At 59.9% G+C, this 22,232-nt stretch overlaps 2 protein-coding genes and 1 long non-coding RNA gene across 3 annotated transcripts; 1 reads left to right on the top strand and 2 right to left on the bottom strand.

Annotated features, from left to right (window-relative positions):
- The first annotated feature begins 1,344 nt into the window (after window positions 1–1,344).
- On the top strand, window positions 1,345–4,562 carry GNAT1 (G protein subunit alpha transducin 1). Its single transcript, XM_027727768.2, has 8 exons — window positions 1,345–1,564; window positions 2,877–2,919; window positions 3,114–3,255; window positions 3,327–3,484; window positions 3,571–3,699; window positions 3,783–3,912; window positions 3,999–4,152; window positions 4,365–4,562. Exons 1-8 carry the CDS (start codon window positions 1,459–1,461, stop codon window positions 4,553–4,555), a joined length of 1,053 nt encoding a protein of 350 aa, XP_027583569.1. The 5' UTR covers window positions 1,345–1,458; the 3' UTR covers window positions 4,556–4,562.
- LOC120322689 lies at window positions 3,150–4,406 on the bottom strand. The gene is made up of 3 exons (XR_005562529.1): window positions 4,379–4,406; window positions 4,023–4,100; window positions 3,150–3,891 (listed from the first exon to the last, which is right to left on the bottom strand). It is a non-coding gene; the product is annotated as an uncharacterized LOC120322689 (long non-coding RNA).
- A 1,489-nt stretch (window positions 4,563–6,051) lies between the features above and the next one.
- GNAI2 (G protein subunit alpha i2) lies at window positions 6,052–20,566 on the bottom strand. Its single transcript, XM_027727746.2, has 9 exons — window positions 20,401–20,566; window positions 12,244–12,286; window positions 11,933–12,074; window positions 11,393–11,553; window positions 8,836–8,964; window positions 7,551–7,680; window positions 7,183–7,336; window positions 6,577–6,783; window positions 6,052–6,435 (listed from the first exon to the last, which is right to left on the bottom strand). The coding sequence occupies exons 1-8, from the start codon at window positions 20,516–20,518 to the stop codon at window positions 6,593–6,595; spliced, it is 1,068 nt and encodes a 355-aa protein (XP_027583547.1). The 5' UTR covers window positions 20,519–20,566; the 3' UTR covers window positions 6,052–6,435; window positions 6,577–6,592.
- Window positions 20,567–22,232: the final 1,666 nt, after the last annotated feature.

The following is a 22,232-nucleotide window of genomic DNA, read 5'->3' as shown; positions in this document are numbered from 1 at the left end:
CTGGGGCTCTGCTGGGGGCAGTACTGGGCACAGTGACTGGGTGCAGGGCTTGTACTGGGGCACTGGGCTGTACTAGGAGTGGTGCAGGGCTGTACCGGGGGTGATGCAGGGGCGCTGGGCTGTACTAGGGGCGTGCAGGGCCGTACTGGGGGCGCTGGGCTGCACTGGGAGCTGCGCTGGGAGCTTCCGCCCTCTGGCAGCCGAACGCGGCACTGCAGGAACCCCCCGCTTTGGGAACGGGGAAGCGCCGGGAACAGCTTGGGGGACACGGGGGCACTGGGTTGTACTGGGGTCACTGGGGGAATCCTGGCAGGACCTGGGGTCACCGGAGGTGAGGGGACACTGGGGAGTTACTGAGGTGTTTCTGGGAACACTCAATATTACTGTGGCGACCACGATGGCAATGGGAGGCTCTGGGGACACAGGAGGTGGGCACTGGGAAGGGACAGTGAAGAACCTAAGGACATTGTGGGGACTCACTGTGGGGTATCATAGGTGTGGCACTGGGGTGCCCGTGGACGTTGGGCGGGGTACTTTTTTTGGGTGGTCACCACACAGGGAACTGGAATTGTTTGGGGACACTGAGATTTCTTCTTGGATTACTGGGACGTGTTATTGGAGAGGACCTTGGAGATCCTGGGGAGGGTACACGGGCATCCCTGAGGACACTTGTGTAAGTGTTGCTGGAGGGCCTGGGGACACTATGGAGTTGATGCTGAGTTGACCTGGTGGCACTGGGAGTGTGCTGGTGGGTGGCTGGGGACGCTAAGGAGGGCACCCAGTGTCATGGGCACATTGGTGGAGGGTCCTGGAAGGGCCCTGGGGACCCAGGGTGGGGTGACTGGGGCTGCCATTCAATCACTAGGGAGAGTAACCCTGGAGTCACCGGGCACAGAGGACCAGGGACACTGGGATGGCTTGCTGGGGAGGGGCTCTGGGCACTCGTCCAGAGCGGGGGTATGACCAGGTGAGATGGGGACAATGGGGACATTTCCACACACTGTGACTAGACACCAGCAGACACACACTCTCATTCCCCCAGTTCCAAACTCCTGGGATCCACAGCAGAGCTGCATCTGGGTGGGGGTCCCACATCCCCCAGGGTGGCCAGATCACTGCTCCAGCCCCAGGGTGGGAGCAAAACAGGGGGCTGGTTGGTCTGCCCCCCCGGCAGAAGCGCTGACACTGGGAGCTACAGGATTGCTGAGCTCAGCCTGCTGCAGATTGAAGGGGGTTTATCGGGGGGGCCTGGCTTAAGCCCCGGGTGCTGAGCACAGCCCCCTGCAGGCGGCCCCCCGGGACCTTGGCCCCGTCCTTGTCCCACATCGGGTGGGCAGCGGCGGCAGCGGCGGGCACAGGGAGAGAGCGCTGGAGGCGGCGGGGGGCTGGAGCTCGTTGCCCATCCTGGTGCTGACCTCCAAGGAGCGGGTGGTGAGCCGCAGGGCCGCGGGGCCGAGGATGGGCGCCGGGGCCAGTGCCGAGGAGAAGCATTCCCGGGAGCTGGAGAAGAAGCTCAAGGAAGACGCTGAGAAGGATGCCAGGACTGTCAAGCTTCTGCTGCTGGGTAAGGGGGAGACGACACCCTGGGGGACATACCTATCCTTTGTGCATCCCACCCTAAGAGCCCACCCAATGTTCCTCTAGCACCTACCAACACCCCTCAACCCAACCAGCACATCCCACAGCCCCCCCCAAACCCAACTAGCCCACCGAATGTTCTCGTGGCCCCCAGATGGATCCCCTAAAACCACGTAACCCACCCTCACAGCTCACTTAACATTCCCCTGACTTCCCCAGCACTCCTAAAAACAAGCAGCCCACTCTAACAGCACTCCCATTTCCAGCCAGCCCTAAACCCAACCTCCCCATCTCAACAGCCCATCCAATGTTTCCCTGATGCCTCCAGCATCCCTAAACCAGACCAGCACAGCCCAAGAGTGTCCCTAACAACCTCCCACTCCCAGACACACCTAAAACCAACCAACCCCTCCCCTATAACCAAACTAAAGTTTCTCTGACTGCCTGCTAAACCCAACCAGTCCAACAGTCCACACAACAGCCCCTGCTCCTAAGCACCCTAAACCCATCCAGCCCACCCTAACAGTCCCCTGACTTGCTTGGCACCCCTAAAAGCAACCAGCACACCCTAACAGCCTACCTCATGTTTCCCTCACACCCTCAGCACCCCTAGACCCAACCAGCCCTTGCCAACAACCTCCCGTTTCCCTCACCCTCAGCACCACTAAACACAACCAGCCAACCCCAAAACCCCACAGTGTTTTCCTCTCCCTGTCAACACCCCTAAACCCAACCAGCTACCCCAATATCCCCCCACTCCCAGGCCCCCCAACCCCAACCAATCCATCCCAAGAGCCTTCAGCAGAAGCACCTAACAGCACCCCATCCCATCAGCCCCCCCTCCTCCTAAGGATCCCCATGCAGCCCCCTTGTACTGCAGATCCTTCCCAGTCCCTCCTGGTGGTGCCTGAGGACTGGGATGTCTTGTATTTGGTGAGGCCATGGCTGCAATCATGGCCTGGCCCAGGACATGCCCCTCTGCCCTGCCAACAGGCTTGGGGCATTGAGTGGTGGGTGGTGGGGTTGCCATGCCACCATGTCCCCAACCCCTCCCTTGGGTCCCCGAGTGCATTCCCGGCTGAGCTGCTGCAGATCCCATTAGCCACAGCAGCTCAGCCCAGTCTTAATGCCACTGGCACCTGCTGTAATCCCTCTGCACGCCCTGAGCCATGGACCTGGCACAGCCAACAGGGCCCCGAGCCGTGTCAGACTCCAGGGGTCCCAGTGGGACAGCGTGAGGCACAGTTTGAGGGGTCCATGGCATGGGCACTGCCATGACCTGTGTTCTGTCCCTTCAGGAGCAGGAGAGTCGGGAAAGAGCACCATTGTCAAGCAAATGAAGTAAGTGCCAAGGAGGGGTCACTCGGCCATGCCCCACAGTGCCATGTGCCTGTCCCACAACACAGCCACAGGGTGCCCCTGTCCCACCATGGCTGGCTCTGCCCCATGCCACAGCCATGGGGTGTGCCCACCCCCTAGTGTGTGGCTCAGCCCCATTGCACCCAGCTCAGCCCCATGCCTCCCTCTCTGGCCAGGATCATCCACCAGGATGGTTACTCGCTGGAGGAATGCCTGGAGTTCATTGCCATCATCTACAGCAACACACTCCAGTCCATGCTGGCCATCGTGAGGGCCATGACCACCCTCAGCATCCAGTACGGGGACACAGCTCGCCAGGTGAGGAGCATCCCATGCTGGCAGAGGGTCCCTGCAGCCCCCTGGCCCCACTGAACCCTTCTCCCTCGTAGGATGATGCCCGCAAGCTCCTGCACCTCTCAGACACCATTGAGGAGGGCACCATGCCCAAGGAGATGTCAGAAATCATCGGGCGGCTCTGGAAGGACTCAGGCATCCAAGCCTGCTTTGACCGTGCCTCCGAGTACCAGCTCAATGACTCTGCGGGCTAGTATGTGGGGTGGGGGGTGTGGGCAGGGGGAGGGGTCAGGCAGGGGGTTCCAACCTGTGTCTCATGCCCACCACGTGCCCGGCCAGCTATCTGTCAGACCTGGAGCGCCTGGTGACCCCCGGCTACGTCCCCACAGAGCAGGATGTGCTGCGTTCCCGGGTCAAGACAACCGGCATCATCGAGACCCAGTTCTCCTTCAAAGACCTCAACTTCAGGTGGGGGCCAAGCTTCCAATGAAGGCTGGTGCCAGGGGTGGACAGGGGGATGGGGGACACTGACTCTTCCTTGTCCTGCCCAGGATGTTCGATGTGGGCGGACAGCGCTCAGAGCGGAAGAAGTGGATCCACTGCTTCGAGGGGGTGACCTGCATCATCTTCATCGCGGCCCTCAGCGCCTACGACATGGTCCTGGTGGAGGATGACGAAGTGGTGAGGAAGGCTTACCACATCACACCCCCTCTCCTGTGTCCCCATCATGACATGGGGGGTCACCATGGGGCTGTGTCCCTCCACAGAATCGCATGCACGAGAGCCTGCACCTCTTCAACAGCATCTGCAACCACCGCTACTTCGCCACCACCTCCATCGTCCTCTTCCTCAACAAGAAGGATGTCTTCCTGGAGAAGATCAAGAAGGCCCATCTCAGCATCTGCTTCCCTGACTATGACGGTGAGTGCAGCAGCAGCTGGTGGTGGTGTGGTGCTGGTGGAGGGTTGGGTGCCACCACCCCGCCGCAGTCCCCCACCAGGTGTCCTCAGTACCCCGTGTAAGTGATGCCACACGAGCCTTGCCCACCCGAGGGAGTGTTGGATGATGCTGGGCCAGCACCCTTAGGGGGACACCAGCCCAGGAGGGGAACCCACTCACTGCCATGCCACCAGGTCCCAACACTTACGACGATGCGGGCAACTACATCAAGGTGCAGTTCCTGGAGCTGAACATGCGGCGGGATGTGAAGGAGATCTACTCCCACATGACCTGTGCCACCGATACCGAGAACGTCAAGTTCGTCTTCGACGCCGTCACTGACATCATCATCAAGGAGAACCTCAAGGACTGCGGGCTCTTCTGAGCCCCAGACCAGTGCCCCGTCCCCAGTCCAGTCTCCCCCTCCTCTGAGACCCAGCACTGTTGCTACCCTCACCCCACCTCCACAATCATCTCCATTTGCCTCAGGATGTGACCCCAGAGACACTCTTGGGCTGGGGCCACAAACTCACTCCCCCTTCCCACCAGTCCCCCCACCAGCCAGCACTGTGGGGCACCCAGTGCCACTGGGGGTCCCTGGGTGATCCTGGGTGCTACACGGTGCTGGAGACTCATGGGTGCTGTGGGTCCCTGGGTTCCCTTTGGAGCTGAGGGGTGCTAGGGGTCTCCAGATGACCCTTGGCACTGGGGAGACTGGGGGACTTCAGGTGCCCCTTGGTACTGGGAATCCCTGGTACCCCTTTGCAGCTGAGGGGTGCTAGGGGTTCCCTTGAGTGCTGGGGTGTCCTAGATATCCTTTGGAGCTGGGGGTTGCTGGGGGGGTCCCTTGGGTGTTTCTGGGTGTCCATGAGTGCACCGCGGAGCTGGGGGATGCTGGAAGTCTCCAGGAACCCCTTGGAGCTGGGACCCCCTTGGGTGTGGGGTGCCCATGGGTGCTCCCTGGATCTGGGGGTCCTTGCAGGCTGCTAGGTGCAAAGGGTGCTACATCTCCCTCTGGGCTACAGGTCACTGGGTTCTCCAGGGCACTGAGTGTCCCCAAGGACTGTGTGATACCAGGGCCTCCTGGTTGCCACCATCCTCTAGCTGCAGAGCCAGGGGGTGGTCATGTGTCCGTCCCCACCCTGCAGCCCCCTCAGGGTGGGGCTCAGCCCTGAAGCAGCATCCCAGCTCCATCCCCGAGGGCCCCACCCCTGCTCCCACCTCCCATATACCCAGGGGCTTCTGCTGATCCTGGTGGGATACCAGCCCACCTCGTGTCCCTCTCCCACCCCAGGGCCCCCCCCCATTCCACCCACAGAGATGAAGCCCCCCTGCCCACCCCCGTGTCACAAAGGCAGTTTCAGTACATGTCTTTTTCTTTTTTTTTTTTTTTCCTTTCTACATTTTATTATTTCAAACCGTGTGAACAATTCGGAAAAACATCCTGTGGGAAAAGCGAGGCCGCAGGCACCGGCTGAAGGGTCCCCCTTGGGCTGGGGGGGACAGCGGGGGCCGCTCTGTACAGCGGGCTCTCCTCGCCCAACACAACGGCTAGACCTAAAAACTAGGCTTAGAAAGAGGGGGGGGGAATAGAGGCAGCGGGCAGCACCCCCTGCCCACCCTCCTGCCTGGGCTGCCCGTTGGGATGGGGGCAGTGAGGCGGGGTGGGGTGCAGACCCTCCCCCCCAAGGCACACGGTTGGGGGGTGGGCTGGCCACGGAGGACGCCGCCACCACGTAGCACTTGATGCTTTTAAATAGTTTGGTAAAAAGGTTTCTTTAAAAAGCAACCTGGCCCCAACCGGTGTGGTGTGGGTTTTTTTGCATGGTTTTGGGTTTGGGTTGTTTTTTCTTTTCCTTTTTTTTTTTTTTCTTCTTCTTCTTTCTTTTCTGGTTTACTAAAAGGAATGTCATCGGTCGTGTTTGTGGCCAGGTGGGCATCCCCGAGGGGACCCTGTGCCCCCCATGCCAGCAACACTTGCAATGTAAACAGTGAGAAGAGCACCAGGGCTCAGAGTGAATGAAGTGGGGGCTGGAGCGGTTCAGGGGTTACAAACCAAGATTAAAACCTTGTCTTCCCTGGGAAGGGCGACGCTGGCGAGGAGGAGGAGGAGGACAATGGTGGGGGGCAAGCACGGGTGGCAGGAGGGACATGAGCCCTGCCACCGTGCTGGCACCCAAAAAGTCTCTTTATGGGGTGGGGACGGAGGGATGAATCCAAAGAGAAGCAGGAGTGGGGAGTGGCGTGGTCCTTCCTTTGGGGGTCCTAGGAGAGAGTAGAGGTGAGCAGGGGAGGGTCTGGGGACAGGGGGCAGCCTGCGGGTGGCAGGCAGTGCCCAGCCCATCCCCAGAGGATGCTTCGTGACCACACTATTTTGGGGGGGCCACCACTGGGATCATCACCCACCTGGGCAGCGCCACACTCAGAAGAGCCCACAGTCCTTCAGGTTGTTTTTGATGATGACGTCGGTGACGGCGTCAAAGACGAACTGCACGTTCTTGGTGTCGGTGGCGCAGGTGAAGTGGGTGTAGATCTCCTTGGTGTCCTTCCGCTTGTTCAGGTCCTCAAACTTGCTCTGGATGTAGCTGGCTGCCTCGTCATACTTGTTGGCCCCTGGGGAGGAGGAGACACTGGGCTGCCCCACAGTCGCCCACGGCCACCGGCACCCACTGCCACTGGCACCAAAGAGTTTTGGGCCTGGCTTGGCTCCCCGTGCTGCCACAGCCACTGCCCCAATGCCAAACTGATGTTCCAAAGGCAGAGTGAGCCTCACCTAATGCCCTAGGGCTGCTGCCCCTCGTGTTGTGTCCTCCCACATCTTCCCCCATCCCCTGGGACACTCCAAACACCACCACACCCCACTTGCTGCCCCAACACACTGCTCCTCAACAGGAGAGCCATCTCCATCCCCAACACCTCCTACTACTCGGCCCAATACCCCTGCGAGGAGAACAGGTCTAGCCGTTGCGTTGGGCGACGAGAACAGGGGGGTACTGCAGGTCCCAGTGGTACCTGTGTACTCAGGGAAGCAGATGGTGAGGGAGCTGTGCACGATCTTCTCCTCGAAGAGGTCCTTCTTGTTGAGGAAAAGGATGATGGACGTGTCTGTGAACCACTTGTTATTGCAGATGCTGTCAAACAGCTTCATGCTCTCATGCATCCGGTTCTGGCAGGGGAGATGGCAGTGTGAGCTGGACAGGGAACCCCAAGCAGCACCTACCCCACTGCTCCCCACCCTGCCACCTCCCATGTTCCTGCCTGCCCAGGCCAATGGGCCTGCAAGGCTTGGACCACACTGGCAGCCTGCAGAGGAGGGGGTGCTCCCCCAGTCCCTCAAGGAGGGAATGGCTCACAGCGCTGATTCCATCTCTGTGACTCACCATCTCCTCATCTTCAGCCAGGACCAGGTCATAGGCGCTCAGGGCCACGCAGAAAATGATAGCAGTCACCCCCTCGAAGCAGTGGATCCACTTCTTCCGCTCCGAGCGCTGGCCACCCACGTCGAACATCCTGCAGCAGAGAGGTGATGTGGGGATGGGCAGCAGCTCCTGGCCCCACAGCCCTTGCCCCATGCCCTGACTCAGTGTCCCCAGCTGCCCAGAGCAGGAGCAGCACAGGCATGGGCACAGCACAGTGCCTCTGCCCAAGGGTTTTGCCAGTGCCGAAGATCTGCCCTGGCACCTGCTGCCTATCTCAGGGACAGGGCAGTCTCCAGGCTCTTTTCCCAACTGGAGCAGATTCCTGATGTGAGCCAGGGCAGGATCAGGCCACCTTTCCCAGGAGGTGTCACTGTGATGCTTCCCAGGGACCTGTTCCAGAGTGGGCACTGCTGGGCTTTGCCAGAGACCTTGGACCAAGGGAAGCCAAGTGGCTGCAGGCTCAGCAGGACTGCAGGAGCACAAGGGCTCAAGGATGACCCCAGTGCACTGTGTGCCTCTCCTGCCACAGGCAGCAGAGGACGCCCTGCCTCCACAGGGAAAAGCACAGCAGCAGCACCATGGTCACGTTCACTGGGGCTGGCAGGAAGGCTTTCCCACTGGGACTCGCTGCATCCCGCCCCCCCCAAGACCCCCATCACTGCCACCTCCAAAGCACTGCCCTGGTGACGTGTGACCAAGCATCTCCATCCCACCAGGGTGGCACAGGGGTCCCTGAGAGCCTCCTGCCTTCAGAGAGGACCCCAGCAGATCCTTCTGACATCAGCTCTGTTGCCATGGGACTAAATCCCCTGGGATGTGCGCAATGCCAGCTTTTTGCCTCAGAAACTGGAGCCCTGACTATTTTCCGTGGGTTTCAGTGGAAAGCAACCACGGGGTGCCAGCAGGCAGCAGTGCCAGTGCCTGACCCCAAGACCCCAGCTCCTCCCCAATGCCCTTCCCACAACGGAAGCAGCGTCACTGCACCCGGAGGATGAATGTCTTTCCCCTTCCCCTCCGTGCCAGAGCCTGGATCCGCCCCTGGGCTGAGCCCTGCGATGCGTTTTTGAGGCTGTTCCAGCTCTTTCAGCGGTTTCCGCTCTCTCTGAGGCAGCAGTTCCCACCATGAGCAAACCCGGGGCAGGGGAACTCGGTGTATGCAGCATGCAACCAGGATCCATCCCGGCATGGGGAGGAAGGGGTTTTTTTTTTGCCATGGGAAAGGCAAAAGGGAAAGGGTTGGACATACTTGAAGTGCAGGTCCTTGAAGGTGAAGTGGGTCTCTACAATGCCAGTGGTCTTCACCCTGGTGCGCAGCACATCCTGCTGGGTGGGGATGTAATCGGCACGGGCTATCCTCTCCAGGTCGTTCAGGTAGCTGGGGAGTAAGAGGAAAGGTGCTGTGGGAGCTGGACTGTGGGGCAAAACCTACCAAATCCCACAGGATATCCCCACACCATCCCAGACATCCCCTGGTCATCTCCCAGTATTGTCCATTCAGGGTGAGCAGTGCCGAGCTGGGCAGCACAGTGGGGGCCCCATCTGCACCCTGGGGTCACCCCGTGTCCCTGCCAGACACAGGCAGGGCAGGACACCAGGAGTGGCACGGGACACACAGGACCGAGGGACTGGGGGGCAGTGTGCTGGTGCTGGGAGCCAGGCAGAGGATGCAGCCAGAGCAGAGGGGCTCACCCTGTTCCCCCAGCCGTTTGCACAGGGGGGAAATGGCAAGGGGAAAATATTCAGCGCTATGGCAACCAGCCGCAGCACCGGCGGAAACAATCGATGGCGCCGTGCCATTTATAGTCAAAAACACAAAGGGACGGCGTCCTGGGAGGAAGCGGGAGGCGGGCGGCCGGAGAGACAGGGAGCAGCACAGCGGGGAACTGTGGCCATCCCCGGCCATCGCCTGCCCTGCTGCCCACACAGGCTCCCAGCAGCGGCGGTGGCCGGGTCCCCAAGGCGCAGCGCCCACCGTGACCGTGACAACCAAGAACTGCCGGGGGGGATCAAGGCGGGTTTTGATTTTTCCAGCTCACATTGCTTTAATTGGGTTACTGCAAACGGGCTCCTTTAAGCAAATTAGGCTTGTCTTAATTAGGGTATTTGCAGAGTCATAATCTGGTGAAAGCCAGATTACAGCCCGCAAGGCCATAGGGATCCTTGGCTCTGGCGGCAGCACGGCCGCTCGCCAGCTCCTGGGAAACCCTGCAGCATGCTGGGGCAAGGCCGGGCTGGAGGTGCACCAGGACCCTGCCGTGTGTGTGAGGGCAGGGGGTCGGCACGTTGTCGCTGCAGAGCAGCTCAAAAACAGCCGGAAACACAGACAGCCTCCGGCTGACAAAAAAACAGGAAACACCGCGGCAGGGCCCTGCGCTGCGCCAGCGGCTCTCGGACCTTGCGCCAAGCCCCAGGGTGCTGGTGAGCACCACCCTGGCACCCCAAGCTCCTGGGATCCTAAGGCACTGTGAAGGAGGAGGCTGCAGCTGCTGCAGAGGGCTGGGGCACAGGTGGGCTGCGTGCCAGGCACAGCACAGGGCTCCTTATCCCCGGGCTGCTCTCTGCCAGCAGCACAGTGAGCACAACATCATTCCCACGGGATGGGCAGGGCATCAAGCACCACACTAGCATCTCTACAGGGCTGGAAATGGGCTGGAGCAACAGCTTGAGGGCACTCCTAATTAATGGTTGTCCAGCCCCCGCCATGCTCCATAACAGCTCTAACAGCAATACACAATTCCTAGACACTGTGCAAATACAGTTGCTCCAACTTTGTGTGTGAGCTGCCAGGTACCTGCCAGGTGTCCCCTGCCCCCAAACCTTCACCCACTGCTGGGGAAATGCCTCAGTGATGGGGCTGAGCAGACAGGAGCCAGGGAGGGCGGGTGTGTGCCGGTCAGGAGGAAGTGAAACCCATGGGTGTTGGGGGAAAGCACTGCCAGGAGCTTCTCCAGAGTTGGCACTTGCCAGGAGCTTTCCTGCAACCTCTTCCCCACAACAACCTCAGTACAGAAGAGGGACCCAGCAGTGCCACGCAGGAGGGGACAGCTGGGGGTTGGACAGCTCTAGGCTGGCAGTGAGTCCCAAGCATGCTGGTGGAGCCAGGCTTGGCGGGGTGTTCCTGGCACACCATGAGCTCCCCTGCCACACTTTACCATGAGGGCACTGTGCAAGCTAAATGCAGATTCATCTGTGTTGCCCTCTCCAGCAACGGTACATTAGGCAGATTAACTTATTTATTAATCTCTTCAAGGATAAACCCGACCAGATGCATCAATTTATCTACCTAAACACTGGTTTGCTGGATAATGTGCCAGTTTAAAGCTGAGTCTTTCCATATAAAATCAGCTAAAAAGAAAAAGAAAAGCCTCTTGAACGTTCTACTCATCCTCTTCAGACCTAAGTGTCCCCAGTGCTTTCCTTGGGGTTTTTTCTTGCCTTCATGGCCCATGAAGAGTGAGGAGGGTGGGCAGGATCCCAGATGTGTTCATATGGGGGAGCCACTGAGAAGCACCCCCCGGGGAAGGGTAGTGGGCACCGAGCAGTGGAAGGAGGGAGATGCCCCGGTGCCCCCCCTCCCAGGGGACACAGCACCCCACTAGAGGAGGAAACTGCTTTCGAAACATCCGCCTTCCCAGTTCTGCTCCAGCTCAGCCCCAGCATCGCGTGGGAAGTGGCAGCACCAGCCCCAAGCCTGGCAATGGAGAACAGAGGCCCCCAGAGGGATTTTCTGCTGCTCGATAAAAGCGCCGCGGTCCACAGGGCCCAGATCAGCCAAGCTGGGGCAGAGGAGCAGGGGTACTCACTAGGCAGCAGAGTCGTTCAGCTGGTACTCTCTGGAGCGGTTGAAACAGGCCTGGACCCCGTTGTCAGCCCACAGCCTCCGGATGACATTGGCCAAGTCCTCCGGCATGATGCCCTGCTCCTCAGCGGTGCAGGAGAGCGCAAACAGCTGCCGAGCATCATCCTGCAGGGAAAAAACAGAGCTTGAGCACCGGCACCGGATCAGCAAAGTTCACTCTGCTCCAGAGGACCTGACTGCAGCCCAACGGATCCCACACAGACAGCACAGTGGAAGCTCCTGTGGTGGATGGGGATGAGACCCAATGGAAGCAGCAGGAACCCCACTCCTGCACCCATCAGGGGCTGTGCCAGTGCAGCTACTCATGGGTTATGCTTTGGGTCCTCCCATCTTCAGTGCCAGAGACAGGAGGACACAGTCATCCAGGGAACAGCAGGGCTTGGGCAGGGCCACTCTTAATCCTGGTCCAGCTTTGGGCACATCTGCTTTAGCCCCCAAGAACCCTCATCCCTGCCAGGCGTGGTGAGAGCAGGAGGGTACCCACCGCTCTGGAGGAGTCTCCAAAGTCAATCTGCAGGTTCCCCATGGCCTTGATGATGGCCATGATGGACTGGATGGTGTTGCTGTAGACCACAGCTTTGTACTGCCGGCACTCCTCCTCTGAGTAGCCATCCTCGTGGATGATCCTGAGGCAGGGGAGAGACACAGACAAGGTCAGCCCTTTGGGGGGCACTGCAGGGTGCTGCTCCCCACCCATGCTCTGTGGCAACACCGATGGGGAGCCTTCCCCAAACGAGGGGAAAGGTATGAGGTCTGAGTGGTGTTGGCCACAGCGACAGTGCAGGGACCACTCACTTCATCTGTTTGACAATGGTGCTCTTCCCAGACTCGCCGGCACCTGCGGAGAAATAAGAAGGGAAGATTAGGTCCTGCTCAAAGCCAGGGACCCCCACCCAACTGGGACACCCCTCCAGCCCAGGGAGGGAACACGGCAGGTGCCTCAGCCATCAGAGAAGAGCTCCCAGCATTGGTGAGAGTGGATGTTTGGATGGGCACCAGGAATATCAGGACCAAGAAAGAGGGAGGAAAAGGGGAACCTGTGGGGGACCTTGCAATAGTTCCTGAGGGGAGAAATGACACCTGTTCTGGGCCAGGAAATTGGCATCAACACACTAACATTTCCCCATGATCCCAGCACACCACAGTCAACTGGATACCCCAGCTTTGGGGTATGCTCACTGCGTGCCCACGGCTGGAGCTGGCAGAGGCCAGGATGCAGGGATGCTCATGTCACCAGGTATGGGCAGGGAACTCAGGAAGAAGTTGCCACCTCCACCAGCCAGCTCGAGCGATCCCAGCGGGACCAGCCGCCCCCGGGTTGGTTCTTAAATAGCACACACTTCCCAACCTGCCGGGTCCTGTGTCCCAGCTCACGGCAGAGGCAGCTGCCAGCAGGGAAAGTCGATGGCTTTTGGGGTCATTCTGTTTTTCAGCATCCAAACGCAGGGTTCCAGAAGTTCAGAGGGACAGCCAGGGTGCCCAAGGTTCCCCCTCCTCCACCCTGTCCCCCTTAGGGATGTCATCCCTACGCAGGCAACGTGCAGCCTGGCCCAGCCCTCTCTCCCCAGGCTGCAAGCAGGGAAGGAGCAAAGTCACCCCGGTTGCAAGAAAGGGGAAGCTGAAAGGGGAAGCTGAAAGGGGCGGTGCATGTCCCTTGTCCCCACGAGATGGATGAGTGCCTGTCTTGTCTCACCCTGAGACCCTCACCAGCCTCTTTGGCTGAGGACCAGTGTGGTCCTTGCCTCTGGGTGCAGGTCCCAGGGGATCTCCCCAAGCCAAGTCCATTCCTGTGTCCTCTTCCTGTCCATTTTCAGTCCATTCCTGTCTCCCCAACACTGCCCTCGGCCACGGAGCTGCCCTTACGGGGGGCCCCAAGGGCTGCGCCAGCACAGCCGCAGAGGGGGCAGAGAGATTACAAGGAGGTTAAAAAAAAAATTAGAAAAAAAAAAAAGGAGATTATGCTAAAATTAACTGGCAATAACAGGGCCCGTCATGCCAGCTGGGACATGGCACAGGGAGTAAACTCCTTCTGCACATGTCCCCGGCCTGAATGCCACCCAGGTGATGGGCATACGCCCCCAGGGACACCACGGCAGCACTGCTCAGGGTACAGAGCACCCTGATGCCGGGGCCACACTGAGGCTATGCAGATCCTGTATTCATTGCCATGAGCACCCTGCTCCATGGTTCCCGTGCCATATGTGTCGAGGGAGAGGCTCTGCTCAGCTCAGAGGTCACCATTCGGCACTGCAGGGGCTCTCCGGCACTGCCGACCGATCCTCCTCTGGCGCCCTCAGGATGCTGACGCGGCACCCAGCAGAGTCCAGCCAGCGCTCGTGGTCAGTGCTGGCAACTCCTGCCCGGAGCTGGGAGCAGGGGGGAAGGACTCAGCATATCCCTTCATTTTTTCCATTAAATACCTCTGGTTTCTGACACCGTGTACGGCTGGGTCGGGCAGCTAGAGCCAGCTGCACTCACCCTGCCCTTCCCTGACGGGTGCCTGGACAGGGAAACTGAGGCACGTGGCAAGCAAGGACCCTGCTTATCAGCATCCCTGGGGAGAGGTGCCAGACAGCCAGACAGCTGTTTCCCATTCTCCTGCTCTGCCTTATCCTGACATTTGCTCCCTGCCAGGAGGGAACAATCCCCCTGGGACCTCCTGCCTGCAGGAGTGACAGTCACAGGGTGACCATCACCAAGGCTGACCATTTCCTCGCAAACTTCCCCAGCGTCTCCCAGCTTCTTCCCTGCTCCATGTGGAAGGTGGCCATGCTGTTTCCCCCTGTTTCAAGTCAGCACTTCTGCCTGCCACCAGGAGCTCACCTAGCCCAAGAGGCTGTGTACTTGCATTGAGCAGGAATTTGGGTCTTAATTAAGACCCTCCCTCCTGTGTGGGGAACCCTCCCCGGCCCCCCCGGTGAGGGCGGCAGAGGGGAAGGGTTTCCAATCCCCGGAAAACCCCAGCTGCCGCCCATTCAGCCCCAAAACAATTCCTGGGCCGGAAGCCAACAGCCGGCTTCCACCCTCAAGCCCAGCCCAGGCAGGACGAGGCGCTGTCTGGAGGGGCTTTGCCTCCTCCAGACCCCCCTGGCAGCATCAGGGGGGACAGAGAGACCCTCCCTACCACCATGGGCTGACCCCACAGCTGTGCTCTCTCCAGCCCTGCCTCTCTGCCAGGAGCAGGCAGTTCCCAGGGCAGTGCCTGGCAAAACAGGAGGAGAGCTCTCTCTAGAGCTCATTTCCTCCTTTTTTTGTTAAAAATAATCTTCAAAACTTAAAATAAGCAAGCAGCTGCCCAGCTCCAGAACACCCTGCTGATCGACTGGCAAAAAGTTTATTGAGCCAACATATATATTTTGCAGCCCACGATTTATGACGCTTTCTGGGCAGTAGATATTTAATGCAATATACGCACATAGTTCTGGGCAGCACATATGTAATCCCTATATTTTAGGAGCTGGCCACAGGTTTCAGGATCCACCTCATCCCGCATCACCAAGAGCGGATTTTCCATTTTTCCACACGGCACCATCACGTTCTATGCCTTCAAATATCCAGGCATGGATGGAAGCGATGCACAGCTGGAAAATTTGCCTTATTACGGGGGAAAAACTGGAATTCAATCCACCAGTGGGTCCAGAGCCATCTCCATCCCCAGCAGCTGAAGCCCCATCCCCAGACACTGTCCCAGCAAGTTTTCCCAGCCTGGCAAGCAGCAGCTATTATTTGAGCATGGATTTACTGATAGGTTTTAGTTCTGGACAAACACACCAATTCCTTTCCCTGCAGGACAGACAGATGGCTGAACAGAGGGATGGCTGCAGAGCCCACCCCCCCTCAGCACCTGTGGGGTCCCCATCATCAAATGGGGCTGTCAAAGGGGTGTCTTAGAAGCAGAGTTACCCTAAAGACTCAAAAACTAACAATAAAAAGAGATTCCCCTCAACATTTTCCTTCCTACCCAAAATAGATGGAAAATTGCTGTAAAAATAATCACATTTTTTTAAAACCCCACGGTGACATAGGGCGTTTTTCCCAAGGGCCGTCCCATTCCAGCACAGGGCTGGCTGCTTCCCAGAAGGAGCCTGTGCATCAACAGCTGGTGGATGCCACGTCCCCAGGCAGGACCTCAAAAAACTGGGGGGCACTAGGGAGGCACAGACTCCCCTGTCCAAGGCAGCCGATGGAGATGCAGAAAAAAAACCCAACAAAAGTAAATAAAATAGAAATAAACTGGCAGCAGGAAGGATGCTCGGAGCACACAGGGAGGAGGTGGGCTGGGTATGGTTTCCCAGGGGGAGCATGGAAAATGCCAACAAGGCCTGCCGGTGTTCGCAAGCTGGACAAAACTACCCTTGTGCCGGGCTTTTTCCAGGAATCCTGGAACTCTGCTGCTCAGTTTCTGACCCTGCCACAGCCAGAGTGGTCCCTCTCCCCCTCCGCTGAGTGCCCCCAGGCCTGGGTGCCAGCCATGCCATCCCCTCCACGCTGCCCTGACGGGATGGGGGCTCACACGCTGGCACCCAAATCCCCCCACCTGAGTTTTCCACCAATGGGATGGAGGATTACTCAGCTCCCCCCGCTCTGGTGATTCAACCAGTCTCCAGCCCGGAAACCCACGCTCCGGGCCTGGAGCAGGAAACCCGGTGGCTGCGGAAAGGCCAGGCCAGCCCTGGCTATAAACAGTGCTTGGGGACACCGTGATCCCACAGCACTCACTGGCACCCACAGCCCTGGGTGGGCTCAGACCATGGGAGATCTTCTTCCATAAAGCTATATATATATAGGCAAAGCAATATATATATATATACACTTTTTGATATACATAAATCAATGTATATATTGCTCCATACAAAAGAGCAATGTGTGTATACATATATATACACAAAATGCAATTTATATATATTTTAAAATAGAAAATATATTTCTAATGAGTATGTGAAAATATATGTAAAATATATACACATAAGCCTGCTGCTTCCCCTGGGCGAAGCGTAAGTGCTCATCTTGGAGCAGAGGGCAGCTGCCTGCCTCTGGGATTTCACCAGTGGGGGCATGAGAGTGACTCATCCCAGGGCTTGGGTGCTGGGGTCCTTCCTCCCATCCCATCCCCCCCTAACCCATCCCAAGTCCATACACCAGCTCCAGGGGGTTGGATGTGGGGTCCTCTCTGGATCTAACAGCACTGAGTTCTTCCCTGTTCACCATGACACCTCGTGGTCCGTGGTCACAGTGAAGGCAACACAGCCCATCACCCAGGGTTGGGGCAGGAGGAAGGACAGAAACAACTCCCCAAGACAGGATGAAGCACAACAAACCAGGCGGCTCATACGGAACTCAGGGCAGTGCCGGGGCCACACAGCCTCTGAAAGTCACAGCTGGTCCCTCCCTTCCTCTATTTTTATGCAAGCCTAAAAAAAAAAAACCCAACAAAGTGGCTTCCGAGCCCTGCCCTGACCGCCCTTGCCCTGGCCACGGCTGGAACAGGCAGCTCCTGCGTGACGTCCTCCGGTGCCACCGCGCCAGGGGGGTGCGAGGGCAGCGTCCTCGTCCTGGGGTCTGCACCTGCAGCACTGCAAACCTCTGGGGATCGACATGACCAACCCACCAGCACCTTCCCCATCTCTAGTGCAGCTGAGAAATCCTTTTGCTTTCCTAATGCTCCTAAGATAAGGGATAAGGGAGTTTGAACACGGTGATCGCTTGCCTGCTGCCAATCCTGCATCCCGCCCAGAGCATCCCACAGGCAGGGAGGTGGGATGGTCAGAACACAGCCTCCAGAAGGAGGTTGTGGCTTCAGGGGTTTGAGTCCTGGTGATGCCCAGGAGCCAACAGTGGTACCAGGAGGTGCTAGAAATGCTGCTGCACGAGGTAGATGCTCCAGGTGCTTTTCAGTTGTCGGTGGTGGCTCCTGGCCTCTCCCAGCACCAAAACCTTGGGAGACTGCAGGTTTCCAGTGGCAGGGAGGGGGACATTGCTTTGTTTGTGGGGAATTGCTTCATCTGGGGAGGATCGCTTTGTCTGGGTCTTCCTGTCAGACACTGGAGCTTCAAACTTTCCAGCGCACAGTGGATTTGCCAGCAGAGGAAAACCTGCAGACATCGAGAGGTGGCACGGCAGGAATGGTGCTGCGTCCACGCCTGCGGAGCCGCACTCCATTGCGAGGGGTCCTGCACTGACAGTGTGTCCATCCCTCTCCAGCTCACTGCCACAGCACAGGAAAGGCAGAAGCAGGCTCACCACACACAGGGCATGGCACAGAGCCAAGGCAGCTGCACCAGTCAGCCCCAAGCCCTCCATGGTCCTACAGTCGCGATGCCACTGCCGCACACCGAGACCGTCACCCTCTGCTCACACCACGTCCTGCCGGCAGCGGTGTCCCAGCTCCAAGCTTTGGTTGTGGGACAGCACAGGTTGCCAGCAAAAAACATGCCATGCTTGGAAGAGGCATCTCCTCCTCACGCCGCAGGTTGATGCGGCACAAAGGGTAAAGCTGTTTTTCTCCTTAGCTTTTGCCCCTCCCTTTTCCTGAAGGAGGCAGGAGGGCTGCAGCCCCCAGGGAGGACTGTGGAGCTCTGCCTTGCTGAATGCAACCAGGAGCTGTGGGGTTGACCAAAAATTGCCCACCTGGCCTCATGTGAGGCCTTGGGTCTCCTCAAAGCTACCCCTGACCATAGGGGAAAAAAATAAGCCATAGGAAGGGTGAGCAGCAGGGTAGTGAGAGCACCCCCTGGCACTGTGGTCTCACCAAAGGGGTTCTTGCAGAAGTGGGGTATGTTACAAGCAGCAGCCCCCCGGGTGGGAGGGCAGTGCTGGCCACACCTCCCCAGCCACTCCCTGACCAGCTGTGGTTGGGTTCAGAAATGGGCACTGATGACCCAAGGCTCTGATGCTATTGACACCTCAACAGCTTCAAGGGGAAGGGAAAAAAAACCTTAGAAAATGTACAGAAAGAGCCACTGAGCTCTATTTTTGGCTTTAGAAACCAACTGAGTTCAGAAATGCCGCTCGTAAATGCCGGCCCCAGCAGAAGGGAGTGTGGACATCCTCCTTCTCCTCCCGCCTCCCCTTCAGGACAGATCGAGACCCAGGAAAGGACATCAGCCAGTCAGCCCAGACCATGATCCCTGCTCTCTGGCAAGCCCCTAACCACCCCTCGGTGACGCTCAGTGCCACTGGAGTGATGCTTTCCATCCCAGACGGTCCCAGGAGCCTCCCATAGGAGGTTCCAAACCCCCTGGCCAGCTACAATCCCCATTACTCCCCACCAGGCAGCAGTCCGAGAGGAGCCAAGCCAGCAGCGAGGCCAGCACGGGAGCAGCTCACGGCAAAGGGGGACCACGTGTTTCCCCACCATTCCGCAAACCCCACGGGGGGTTTCACTCCCCTCACTCTTCCCCCCCACCCAAAAAGAAGTGGGGCGGAGAGTGTGCCTAACCAGTGAGCCCCCCAACAGCACAGACCCCCACCAAAAACCCCCACAACAGGTCCTGCTACCAGCACAGCTCACACCAAGGCAAAAACAAAATCAGAATTAAACAAAACGAAAACACGCGAGGCGTTCTGATAAAGGAGCGTTTCGAGGTGTTAATTACGTATTTCTCAAGGCAGGCAGGGGCTGAGCAAATAAAGGGCTGCCGGATTTCGGCGTGACTTCCTGCTGCCGGCAGCTTCCTCTGCCGACGGCGATGAACCCAAAAGACGTTTTCTGCCAGGGATCCCTCTGCCCATCCCACAGCCCCACAGTGCCGTGGGAGCCCCGCGCGCTCCCACCTCACACCTGGAGCGGGGCTCTCCCTGGGAATTTTGTAAAGGGAATAAACAGCCCAACTGGGAGTCATTAGAAGAAATAATAAATTAAAATAACGAAGTGGCTGCCTTGCCCGCAGGCACAGGGCAGGGCTGTGAACGCCCACGAGAGCATCGCTGGGCTGCTTTGAAGAACGCAAGCGGCCCGTTATCAGCACCAAAATCGAGTGTCCGTGGGGCAGAGAGCCCCTGGGCTGTGGGGGTCCTGCCCACCACAGGCAGTGGCTTGAGCCTCCCGCTACCCACAGAAAGGGGAGGTGATGGAGAGGCTCAGGCCTTTCCCAGTGCCCCAGAGGGGGGAAGCACAGGGCAACCTGTCGACCCCATTACCTCCACCACAGCTAACCCGAGGCCAGGGTGAGAGGAGCCCACAGAGGAACTCCCCAGCACAGCTGGGCAACTGGGGGTCCTGGGCAGGCAGGACAGGGTGCCTGGGCTTGCAGGGCCTTTGCTGGGGGAAGTCCATCCAACAGGAGGGTGAGGATGCCCCTGCCTGTGTCCCAAAGGGTTGTGCCCAGGCTGGACTGGGCTGGGGGAACAGTACAGTACTGGAGAGGCAGCCACTTCTGGGGGGAACCCCCCAGCCCAGGGTGGGGTAGCACCCACTCCCAAGGGACACCCAAGGCTTGCTGTATGGCAAGCACTCCACTCCCAGGGAGATCCCCAAAGTCTGAAGTGGGGCTGGCATCTTGTTTACAGAGGGGTGGGGAAGGCATCCCACCGCAGAGGGGATCCCCAGGGTCTGCTGTGGGGTCAGCACCGCACTCCTGGGGGAGATCCCCAAGGCCTGCTGCGGGGCCAGCACCCCACTCGGGGGGGGCGGTGACCCGGAAGCCTGGGGCGGGGCAGGTCCCCCGCTCCCTGGGGGATCCCCGGGGCCCGAGAGGAAGCCGACAGCCCACTGAGCGGGGACCCCGCAGCCTGGGCTGGGGCCAGCATCCCACTCATGGGGGATCCCCGGGGCGGGGCGGGGCGGGCACCCCCGGCGCTGGTACCCAGGGCAACGCTCCGGGCCAACGCGGGGCGGAGGCGGCGGATCCGCTCGGTTCCGGCAGGACCGGGCCGGGCCAGGCCGGGCGGGGAAGCCAAGTGGGGAGGTGGGGGGCTCCGGGGGGGCGGGCCCCGGGGTGGGGGGGGTCTCACCGAGCAGCAGCAGCTTCACCTCCCGCGCCGCCTTCTCGCCGTCCTCCCGCAGGTTCTTGTCGATCATGCGGGAGCGCTCGGCGGCCGCCTTGTCCTCGGCGCTCACGGTGCAGCCCATGGCGGCGGCGGCGGCGGCTGCTGCGCGCGCCCGCGGCTCTGCCGGCCCGGCCCGCCCCGACAGGCCCCGCCCCTGCGCGCGCCCGCGGGGCGGGGCCGGGGGCGGGGCCAGTAGGGCGGGGCGCTGGTGGGGCGGGCCCGAGGGGGCGGGGCCTCTTGCCCGCCGGAGCGCGGGCCCCCGCGTGGCAATGGCGGGAAACGGCGCGGGGGGGACATGGGGACGGGAATTGAGGAGGGACACGGCGTGTGAAGGGACAGGAGTGGGGCAGGACACGGTGTGTGAAGGGACAGGCGGGCACCGGCCACGGCGTGCGACGGGACAGACGTGGCGGGGGTGATGGAGTCTGGGTGCTGCATTTTGGGGCTGGGGCCCTTTGGATGCAGAGCAATAGGTGCAGCCTTGGGGTCAGCGGTGTGGGTGATGCTGCGTCTCAGGGCCACCTTCTGTGGGGACGCGGTGTCATGGGGTGGTGGCTCAGACCGTGGGGATCCCCTTGTTCTATCATTGCCCCTGGGGCTCAGCCCTCAGGGACCCACGTGCCACACTGACAGAGGAGGGGGCTTCTCGGTGGGTACCAGGGCTGGGGGTGCCTGTGGCAAGGGATGGGGCAGGATGGGACTGGCCTGGATGGGGCATCTGCAGCTCTCTGCCAGAACAGGGGGCACCCCAGGCGCTTGCCCCATCCCCGGGCTCCCACAGCTGCTCCCTTGGGAACTAGACCCCCCATGCCACCTGAGGAGGTGGGCAGGCTGTGCAAGTTGCCCTGCGGGGCTGGCCCGTGCCCAGGCAGCCGCCCTCACTCCGTACCAGCCCTACAGCAGCATCTCATGCCTGCCCGGACCCCCCAACCCCTCCCCACCCCCTCCACTGGCACCCACCAAGCAGGGTGGGGACAGCAAAGGATGCTCTAACTCAGAAGGGCAATGCCAGGGGAACGGGGGCAGCATGCTCCGTGGGGTCTGCATCCGTGGGCTTGGCGTGGCAGGAGCAGGGCTGTTCCCGTGGGAGCGGGCTGCCGTGCTAATAAGGCTTCACTAACGAGCTGGCGCTGAGCCCGGGCCTGGGGCCGGCGGAGAGGAGCGAGGGGCCAGGGCTGGGGGAGCCGGGGGGCTCACCCCCATGCCACACTGTGCCATGGGCAAGGGCTGAGGGGCTTTGGACTGGCACCCCCTGCCCTGGCCCTGGGCACAAGATGCCCCAGCCCCACTTCTACTGCAGCCCTGCTTCCACAGGAGCCCCACTCCCCAGGGATACTAGTGCCACGGCAGTCCCACTTCCCGGGGTTCCTGCTCCCACATGAGTCCTGCTCCCTGGGGGTCCTGCTCCCAAACTTGTCCCACTTGCCAGAGTCTTGCTCCCACACATGCCCCACTGTCCTGGGGGTCCTGCTCTCACAGGTGTCCTGCTCCCCTGGGGTTTTGCTCCCCAGGAGTTCTGTTTCCCCAGGGTCCAATGCCCACGAGGGTCCTGTTCCCACAGGGGTCCCTGCGCATCTGTGTCCGTGTATCTGTGCTGTCCTGCTGTACATCCATGCTCTCTGTCCTGCCAAGCATGCACATCCACTAACCCTGCACATCCACGTCCGCATTCCCTGCTGTCCTCACACACGTCCGTGCATGCGTGTCCGTCTGTCCGTGCCACCTCAGGACGCTGTGTGCCGGGTGCCAGCCTGCGTGCCAGCTCCTCGTCTGCCCCAGTGACGCCCGAGACCTGG

Source organism: Pipra filicauda, unplaced genomic scaffold (genome assembly GCF_003945595.2).
Source record: "Pipra filicauda isolate LSUMZ 115617 unplaced genomic scaffold, ASM394559v2 scaffold103_size3290846_pilon, whole genome shotgun sequence".
NCBI lineage: Eukaryota > Metazoa > Chordata > Aves > Passeriformes > Pipridae > Pipra > Pipra filicauda.
Note: the sequence above shows the minus strand (reverse complement) of the source record. Positions and strands in the feature narration are given on the sequence as shown.